At 38.5% G+C, this 10,729-nt stretch overlaps 1 protein-coding gene across 1 annotated transcript; it reads left to right on the forward strand.

Moving 5' to 3' along the window:
- Positions 1 to 707: 707 nt before the first annotated feature.
- LOC146461908 (syntaxin-6-like) lies at positions 708 to 10,432 on the forward strand. Its single transcript, XM_085086271.1, has 6 exons — positions 708 to 898; positions 2,813 to 3,140; positions 5,082 to 5,192; positions 6,200 to 6,306; positions 7,521 to 7,615; positions 9,168 to 10,432. The coding sequence occupies exons 1-6, from the start codon at positions 864 to 866 to the stop codon at positions 9,242 to 9,244; spliced, it is 753 nt and encodes a 250-aa protein (XP_084942397.1). The 5' UTR covers positions 708 to 863; the 3' UTR covers positions 9,245 to 10,432.
- The last annotated feature ends 297 nt before the right edge of the window (positions 10,433 to 10,729 follow it).

A 10,729-nucleotide genomic window follows, 5' to 3' on the forward strand; every position in this document is an offset into this window, starting at 1 on the left:
AGAGCAGTCTTTTGAGCTCATTTTTTCGGTCCATGCTGATTATTTCCCTTGGAGTTTTATTTTCTGACTTCGTCCAAGTTTGACGTCAAACAGCAGGAGAAAGAGTAATGCGACTTGCGGCGGGAGAAACAAATCGACACTTTTAGCAGCTTTTAGTGGCGGCACTTCATAAACAGCGGCCGAATCTTGAAGAGAAATTATTTTACTCTAATCCGGGGATTAGAGTAAACTAATTTCTCTTCAAGATTCGGTCGCTGTTTATGAAGTGCCGCCACTAAAAGCTACTAAAAGTGTCGATTTGTTTCTCCCGCCGCGAGTCGCATTGTTCTTTCTCCCGCTGTTTGACGTCAAAATTGAACGAAGTCAGAAAATAAAACGCTAAGGGAAATAATGGTTATTCTCCAAAGAGTCGACTATATTCATGTGATTTTTTGGACAAAACTTTGCTGTTTTGCAATATATTGTTTTTCTTGCAGTATGTTGACAGATCTGCTGTAGCTCGTTTCGAAACAGTTTTTTTTTTTATTCCGGTTATAAACCCGCTCGGATATAAGCCCCTCCGTTTATAAGCCCATCTAAAACCCCTTACGAAGTTGTAGAAGCCCAGGGCTGGTAAGCGGCAGTTTACTTGAGGACGACACCATATATGGTAACTAACCGGAACTGCGTCGGTTGAAACTAGAAGCGGAAGTCATTTTCTCGATCACGTGATAATGGCGGGGATTTTCAGCTGGAAGCGTCTGGTGTTCTTGACGGATATTTGAAAGTATTTCAACTTAGTATCGGCCTTGTTTGCGGACAAGTTTTGACTTTCTATATCACGTCAAGAAATCTTTGGTTATCTAACGCGTTTTGTGACGGCAATGTCGCTGGAAGACCCGTTTTTTGTCGTTAAAGAGTAAGTAACTTCGCCTTCTTTGTAATGTTTGGTTTTCCGGATGCGTGTTTTGGCATGAAAGTAAAACGAAAAAATAGTGGTTTATTCGTGAATGATAAGGCTTATGATCTCTAGACTAAGTAATCAATGTTGAAGCTATCTTTCTGGAAGTTTTCAGACCGATCTTCCTCACATCCGCAAACGTTTCTGAATCAGTGATTTGTTCAGCATGCTTCTCTGTGTACATAAGCTTATAAGTTACATCTTATGCTTTGATTTATAAATTGAGTGCATGAAAAAAGTAAAAACATGTTGCTAGTTAGTGTTCTTATTGTGCTTGAACAGTTGGTTGCGATTATTCCATGAAAATTTCTTTCAGATTTCGTGATAAATCGTTTCAGAAGCGATATCTTATGACTGGCATTTTTCTCTATTTATACATGAAGTGTTGTTGGTACATTTAAATGAGCTGTCAGTTTCACGGAATATCTGATTGATATCTGCACATTGATTTTTGTTCCTATCAGAAATAAATTCACAACAGTGAAACATTTCACTAGGGCTTGAGAACAGTGGAGTGAGTTTAAAGGTGCCATGTTGTATTGTTTAATTTGTCATTTCTTATTTTTGATCAGTTACTGAGATCTATCTACATTAAATATAAGGTAGTGGATTCCTGAGTGTCATTGTTAATTTTAAGGCAATTTCTTATCAATTTTGTACTAGACATAATTTCTGTAGATGACAGAAATCGGGTCATGAGGTCTTAAAACCTTCTGTTGTCTTGTTGCTGCATTTCTGTATTCCTTCCCTACATGTACCACCTTAAACCATTAATTTTAGCTTTGTACATAAACAAAATCAATTGGCCAATTTGATTCACTAGTAGAAAGTGCAGGAGAAAAAGAATCATTTCTGCAGCAATCTTGATTTATCTTGGTTTATGTAGGCTTGATTTCCGCTGCTCCCTTGAGCACAGGCTCATTTTCTCGAACAGCAGCTGGTAATCGAGCCTAGGTTTATGTGAAAATTGGGAAGCACGATTCTCTGTTGCCTGTAATGACCTGGAGAAAATCAACACCTTTTAATTAAACTAATCATTTGAGATGTTGCAAATTAAAATTTAACCTAAAGCATGTTTTCTCAGTGATCATACATAGTGCATGAAAACTTGAATAGTATGACCATCCACAAGCCATGGAATTTTGGTTGTACAGCTGTATTAATAGGGGTTTCACAGGCAGTCCAAGCTCAAGCTTTGAGCGATAATCACTTGTGTGATAGTGGTCACAGCGGAATTACAGTGGAATCCCAATTTCTCAAACCTCCAGGGGAAACGCAAATTGGTTTGAGAAATCGGGAGTTCGAGAAATCGAAGGTGGTATCAAATTACGCTTAATTGGCCGGGTATTGTTTGATTATGAGTAAGTGTTCAAATTTTAACAAAAATACATCTTTCTTAATGTAGATCTTGACCTCTATTTCCAAACAAAACGTGCTTAAAAAACAAGGAAAGCCTTTTACTTTTTGAGGGCCGATGAGAAAGGTCCATGTACTACTACATGTATAGTGAAAGGCAAAGCTGTTAACCTTAGGGATGGCAAAGGCATGCAAGTACCATGCACTCTTCATTTCAAGGGGACAACAAAATTTATTGATGTATTGCAACAACAGCTTTAGAAAAACAATTAAATAACGGAACTTTTGTTCTGTAATCCGAAGCAATCATTGTACCTTTCGGACTGATGACAGATTTGGGGCTTGCTTGTTGTGTCTTAGTAATTGTACGTGACATTTTTCAGTTTGACTGATTGTATGACATGTCAGCTGTTCTGTGAATGGTTAATTATTGATGTGCTTTCTAAAGGATGCTTTTATTGTTTATTTGTGTTATGCTCTTAAGGAAGTAATATTTCAATGCCATTGATTCTTCAGGGAAGTGCAAAAAGCAGTCAATAATGTACAGACACTGTACAGGAGGTGGCAAGATTTGTTGAATAATCCTCGCACTGTTGGCAAAGATGAGTATAACTGGACAACAAATGAACTACGCAACAATCTCAGAAGTATTGAATGGGATTTAGAAGATCTTGATGAAACAGTTGGGATTGTTGAAGCAAATCCAAGGAAATTCAACATTGATATCACAGAAGTTAATCAAAGGAAGCAATTTATAAATCAGACTAGAGACAATGTGAACAGTATCAAGGAGCATATGAACAGTCCTACTGCCAAAGCTAAAGTAGAAAATTCATCAAGAGATGTGAGAGAAACATTTTTATCTTTTAACCATAACTGTAGGCAACTTTGGGGTTGAGCAGGGGACTGGGTCGAGTTTCAAATTTGAAAACATCATGTTAAGATTAGTCATTTGACCAAATTTGGTGATGTTTAGTTGAACAACCACCAAGTTGTGGACCTTGAAACATGGTTCCAAATTCATACAAAAGTCTCTAATTTTGAGATGGCGTCTCCCAAAACCATGCAAATTCTAAAGAAGTTGCTCATTTTTGTTGCCCCTGTAAAATCCTGTCAGATAGCTACCATTTCCAAAGAAACACTGAGTTGAAAATTACAATGTAAATATCAATTTTTAAGAGTATCACAGATCTGAAATACAAAAACATTTTTAGAGGTTATATGGTTTTGGGGATGTAGTCTCAAAATTAGAGATGCCTGAGTGTATGGATTTGGAACCATGTTTCAAGGTCCATAACTTCGTTGTTATCGAACTAAACAGTAACAAACTTGGTCAAATGACTTTAAAGTGGTCTTTCACATGTTAGTGTCAATTTATAAATTGGATAAAATTTGCAACTCGACCCAGTCCCCTGACAATGTATAATGATATTTTATTAGTAGTTTGTGTGTTAATCTCAGGTAGTTTTGTGTTCTGCATAGAGGTGAATTTTGTGAAGCTGGGTTTTTTTTGTGACACTTCCTTAGGCAAGAAACTTAGAGTGCTTTCCAATTTCCAGAACTTGCGAGCCAGACCGGCCAGTCTGTAAATCAAATGTGTCATTTTGAAGGGATGGTGTGGCAAAATCTTGAAAAATAATTGCTCCAGAAAATTAATGGTCCATGCCATTTTGAAGAAATTTGAAGGACTACAATCGTGGACAAAACTTTTTAAGAAAACTGCAAATATTGTGCATATATTTCAATCTACCTTAAAGAAAACACCGCCTGGAAGGTACGAAACCTTCACTCCCCCTCCCCCTAACTCAATGTTGCTTTGAAGGCCGGACGGTGACCCAGCCTTTTTTTCAACGGCAGGGAAACGTTGATTAAAAGGAGGGGGGCTGTGTTGTTGACGTATCATTGTAGCGCTCGAATTTGGAGATTGACTAACAGTTTCTTATCAGTTTTGTACACAATTGTAGCAGATTGGTACATTCCGTTTATGAACTGACTGTGCTGGCCAGTTGTGGCACATGGAAAGTGCCCTTGGACAAAAGACATGAGCCAATCAGTGCACAGGAATTTTGACAGTTGTAAATTATAAATGATACAACATGTACATTTTTACTTACATGTACATGCAGGTGAAATTTACTCAACAAGTGTTGTCTATCCCAGCTCTGGAGTATGAATGGGTATTGGCAATGAAACTTAATGCTGGGAATAAACTGCAATAGACCAGCGTTTCTTTCAAAGGGGAGTGGTTACAGTAACTGTAATCCTCCTCCTGTACAGGGGTCCCACTAACCCCTGACAAAGTAATCTCTAGTCAGAATAAACCCTGTCACGACAGTTGAACTGTCATCCTCATTAAATAACTCTGACTGCCTTGTTCAAGGAATTTTTTCTTTGCCTCATACGATCCCCCATTTCCTTACTGGGGCTAATGCTCAGCGGGCAATTCATGGGTTCAAATTAGCACTTTAACATACACTGCAGAGTTCATTCTCTAATCTATCATTTGCCTTGTTCATATGGCTGTTTGCTTTTCTTTTGACCTGAATTTGAGGTGAATAAATGAGAGGTGAATTTGATTGCCGGAAAGTGAACTCAAAACTTGGGATTTTACCACCACTGTGATATGTGTACGCTGTCCACATACATGTAGTTTAAACTGCTGTAAATTATTTAATATGACTGTTGTTCAGGTTGCCCTCAATGTAGAGAAGCAGACTTGTGTATATTTCTACTTGACCTGGAAGCTTCATTCCATACTTATTTTTTATTTTTCTTCAATTTTTAGGCACTGTTGGGAAGGAGAAATGATAAACCTAAAGATAAATACTCCAGGCTGGATAAAGAGATTGAAAACTCAAATCAAGCATTTATTACAGAGCAACAGCAACAACAGGAGGTAGCACTTAACTTTAAGAAATGCAAGTTACATATACTGTATTTATTCGATTAACCGCCCGGGCGCTTATTTAATTTTGGGCCCGTGAGGTTGGGCACTTATTTGACATGGGTGCTTATTTGAGGGTAGGCGCTTATTATTTCCCCAATATTTTCAGCAAGCGAACACATTTTTAGAGAATAACAAAACAAGGGATATTAAACTTTATTTCTCTTCAACAAGACAAAACAAAGTGCAAAAGCTGACAAAAACAAGCCATAAACGATATAAAAGTTCATTGACTACCGTATCTAAAACTAAGTTGGAACATGATGCTCCTCTTACGTCATGCTGGGCTAGTACAGAAATGTACGATTATTTGAGGGTGGGCACTTGTTAACTTTTCAGGCTTTCAGGGTGGCCGCTTATTACAAAGGTGGGCAGTTAATCAAATAAATATGGTGTTTACACCATCACAGGTCTTGGTGAAAGTGTAATTTATGTTGAATACTGCATGAACTAAATGAACAGATAATGTTCACTGCTTTTTCTGACCAGCTCATGTCACCTGTTTGATCCTATTCATGTTGGGGCGATCCCAGGGGGTATACTCGGGTATAAACGTGACGGGCTGTCCGACATATTTTTTGGGGTCTAAAATTTTCAACTCCTGTATTTTTTTGGGTTAAAGATTTAACCATGTATTTTTTTGGGTCTAAAAAATCTGCTCGTATTTTTTTGGGTTCGAATTTCCGCCAGGCTAATACTTCTTAAGCAATTCAAGCCAAAGTTTGCGCATGATCTGAAAGCATGATTTGAATATTATATTATCTTGTATTTTTTTGGGTGCATTTATAAGGTCCATGTATTTTTTTTGGGTGTAAAATATTAGGCTCCGTCGGACCCCCCCCCCCCCCATTACATTTATACCCGAGTACCCCGCCTGGGGGGGTGGGTGATGTGGTTGTGTGATGTGCAGGTTGCTTTCTATTTAACTGAATGTTGTATTTTTCTTCATTTACTTAAAGTTGATGGTACGAGCACAGGATGAGCAGTTAGATCTTGTTGGGCACAGTGTTGGAGTGCTAAAAACCATGGGAAAGAAAATAGGAGATGAAATCGAAGAACAAAATTTGTAAGTATGATAAAAAAAAGTTTTCAGGGGAAGTTTATGGCTTATTACCGGGTTTTCACAAAACCTTTCAGTGAGTCATGAGGTAGAAGTGTTGTGTTTTGGCCAAAACCTAGAAAAAAAAACATTAAAAAATGCTTGAATGTTGCCTGCCTTGTGGGTACAGATAAAATTGTGTGCTTTATACATTGATCCATTTCACAAAACATTGTTTGTATAAATCTGTGGGCTACATTTTTCAGAATTCCATCACATGAAAAATCAGTAAATTATTCCAAAAGCAAAAGTATGGTGCTGGTTACATTTACTGTGTAAGAACTTTTTTTTTTTATTTGCTTTACATAACACAATAATTACAATATTGAACACTGCTTACACTACAGTCAACTCTCTCGTAAGCGACCACCCTTGGTGCACGACAAAGTGGTCGCTTACGGGAGGTGGTCGCCTACGGGAAAAATCAACAAAATAAGCCTAACACTGGACTGATTAATAAATTATTAATTACATAAAAATATTACCTTAGCAGTTAAAATTAGGGAAATAGAAACTAATTTATTTGATTTTTTCACATCTATTCATTCTTCTGATGAAACTTTGTATAATATGGTTCATGGTTCATTTTGGAACAAATCACTGTAACAATTCCTGTTTACCTACAGATCTAATAATTATTATAGCCATCTTCTCTTTCTGTAAACTGTCGTTATCTGTCAGCAGTCTGGGGAAGCGTCATCAAAGTTGAACTTTTGTCACTTCTGAGTAATGATTTACAAGCGATCATACGTGATTATGTTGGGTGGTCGCTTACTGGAAACAGAAGACAAAAGAATATGTGTAATTTCTGGCCTAAAAAGTGGTCGCAGTCCCTTAAGAAATTTGAGTGGTGGTCACTTACGAGAGAGCTCTTGAAACAGTATTTAACTGAGAAACAAAACGGTTGTTTACGAATACTGTGTAAGAACTGCTGACTGCTGCAGTTAAAAAGGAAATGTTTCAATGTTGAACCCAGGAACCCATCCATGGTGACCATGTTATTGGTCTGAGTCATGGTGGATTTGGTGTGAACAGGTCAAAGTGAAAGCATGGTGAACCATTTTCTCGAGAAGTGACCAAATGGGGTCTTAACTTATTATAAAGTCCAAGTAATAGGGTACAATAGTTACTGTATTTTTTTTCATGCCTGTTCTTGTATAATATTTTTTTTAACTTTTCAGGATGTTAGATGATTTTGGACACGAATTAGAAACGACAGACTCCAAGTTGCAACAAACTGTCCTCAAAGTAGAAAAAGTTCTTAGATTGTCTGATGGTAAGAAACTATTTTCCCTTTAAATTGCAGTCTATACTCTGGTATTCATGGACCCTTTCATTTTGATAGTATAACATATTTATTTGACTAATATCCAGGGGTGATTCTTTTTTCGCACTAAAAGGGGCGATGCTTACCAGTCGTTTCGCTACACCCAGTTTAGTTAATTTGCTGTTAATTATTAACATATACTCTATTGTTTGAGCTCAATTTACTCCTGATACTAACAGAGTGAAATGCAGAAACACCTAAGATAATTTTTCACCTGAACTCACTTTAAGAATGAAAAGTAATCACATTTTCTCACTTAACAGTGTAGCGAAACGACCATGTAGTGAAATGACTAGACACCGAAGAGATTATTCAATGGGGACGATAAATCAAGGGCGGCGATTATTTAAAATATTGTTTGCAGGAAGTCCTGCCCTAAATATTTTGTTATATTATTCCATTTGATCATAAAATAATCACACCAAGCAAACAGTGCATGGGCTTTGTGAATGTTTACAGCTGTGTCCCAAAAAGTGTTCTCAATTTGGTTATGTGGACCAACAATATCAAGGCCCTTGGTCAGTCAGTTCTTGATCAGCCCTGCTGGATCGAACTCCAGTTCTGTATCATCCTCCAGGTTTTAATATCATATTTGCAAAGGTATCCGCGTGATCAGCTGTAACAATGTAGGGGGGGGGGGGAGAGCGGTAGTGGTGTTTGGGTATTCAAAGGAGATGAGTGGGGGTGGGGGCGTTTATTTCAAATGTTTCCACCAAAGAGGAGCGATTATTTGAAGGGTAGTTATTATTCGAATAAATACGGTACCTTTCTTCCGACCTCAGGTCATGTAAAACCAATCCTCCCTACAGACTAAACAAAACCGATTTACATTGGCTCAATGGAAATTAATTTGCTGATGTCTCTTCTATCTACCCCTCTTCCCATGTGGCCTCGTAGCTGAGACTGTCAAGTATGGGTGACCAAAATCCAGAGGTCATGGATTTGAATCCCACAGAGGTCAAAGAATTGTTTCAACATTTGTTCAACACTTTGTTGAACCAGATGTTTAGTACATTTAAACAGGTCATTCAACATTTCAGTGTTAAAAATGTTGAAGGCTTGTTCAAATCGCTTTGAAACAAATTTAACAAATTCAGCATCGCTTCAAAATTTCCTAAGTTGTTCTCGAACAGTTGGAAGGTGTTGAAGCCCGCTTGAACACTTCATCAATATTTTTCGCATCAGCTCATGTGCACACAGGCTAGAGTTAATTCCCAGTTCCTGGCAATGAATTTCTGGGGAAATTTTAGACCGAGTTAACCCGTTATTGAAACCTTTTTGAACGGTCTCCTTTCACTCTCAACATTGGCCCAACATTCATTCAACAAAAGTTCAACAAATGGTAGGCAAATGTTGAAACCGTTTTAATTTATGGAGGGGGGGGGGGGGGGGCTTATTCCAAATGGGGGGATTGCGAGGAGAGGGCAGGGTTTGATAAATAAAGAGGGCATGGTGGAGCTCTGACAGTCTTCTCTTACGCTTTCCCTTGTTTCATTTGCAGATAAAAGGCAAACCTGTGTACTGGTGGCACTGATTGTCATCATGATCGTTGTCATCATTTTATTTGTTGCATTATAAAGGCATTCACATCATATTGATATCAGTCAATCATTCGAGAATCAGGTGGCCTGCGAGCAAGCGCTCTATTAGGTCAGCCGTGAGAGGATTGGGGCGGTGGTGCTCCCGCCCCAACCCTCTCGCGGCTGACTCTAATAGAGAGCTTCGGCAACTTTGATGGCAGCGAAATGGCACTTTATTTGCATGTTGTACTCATGAACGTTTCTAGCATTGTTACACGCATATGCAAGGACGTTGCCTGGCTGTTGGGAAACTGATCAACACTAATCTTGGATGACACTAAGGTCTTGCTTGTTTTACTTCGTTTATGTTTTGAACAATTTGACTCAGAGGGTCATGTCACCCTCAAATACACTGTATGTACAGATAAATACTGCGCTATTCTTACAGCTGTTTCTATGTGATTTGTAACTAGTTCTTGTTGATGTTTATGTATAAATATCGCGAACTTTTAAAATTATGTATATGACGGAAAGAGGTTGAAATGCATAAAATTTGCAAGTAAATCTGCAGCCTAGGAAAAGTAAATCGAAATGACGACATCGTTAAGTCTGGGAGTTTCGGATAGTTGCCCGAAGTGCAGCTTACACGAGGCCAAATAGAAAGAGAAAGGTGACCAAACTTCAGTGGTGTATGTAGGTCATGGAAGCGTGTTCAATTTTGTTCGCAGGTCTCAAAGCCTGCTCACACAGTAAAACATTGCTCACGAGCGAAACACGCATTCCCGCGTGAAAATTGAAAATAAAGCTGTAGCCTGGAATATTCACTGGGTCTGAAGTGTGGTCGGTTTCCCCGAGATGACCATAAGCCCGATGGTTTCTTGAGGTCTCCTCGCCATATCTTAAATGCTACTTTTGTATAGTTTTGTGGATGAATTTCCTCCGCGAGAAGAGGCGACATGCAGGGGGAAGAGTACCCCCCCCCCCCCCTTTTCCCCCGCGCGTGTCGCTTGCTTTGCTGCCCGAAAGAAAAAATATTAAACGGAACGTGACTCGTGGTTTACGTTGCCCACATTTTCTGGAAACTGTTGTTCGCAACAGTTTCGAAGTAGTTTGATGAAGTAGTTTTCGTGGGCAGGGATGACCCGTGGGGTGATACGATTTTTTTTGCTCGCCATGCCGTGCAACCATGTTTACTAGCCCACCAGTCAACACAGAAAATGGAATAAACAGTAACTAAGTTAGCTTACTTTGGTGTGTCACATTGGGAAACCATTGTAGAAGGGTCCCAAAAGTTTTCCATTTGTTCATAAAGATGTTTTGGGTAATTTCTACAAGAGTTGGGAAACTGGTAACTGGTCAAAATGCCCCTAAAACATAACCCTTCCCAACTGTTTTGAAATTTTGGAAATATTTCATCTGTAATTGGCTAAAAAAGGGTGTTTCGAAATGTGAATGTGCTTACAAATGCACAGACATTAATGAGTTAACCAGAACCTAAAGTTAGTTTTTAATTATGTAGGCCACATGCTATAAACCCAGCGGG

Source organism: Pavona decussata, unplaced genomic scaffold (assembly GCF_977016875.1).
Source record: "Pavona decussata unplaced genomic scaffold, jaPavDecu1.1 SCAFFOLD_193, whole genome shotgun sequence".
Classification (NCBI taxonomy): domain Eukaryota; kingdom Metazoa; phylum Cnidaria; class Anthozoa; order Scleractinia; family Agariciidae; genus Pavona; species Pavona decussata.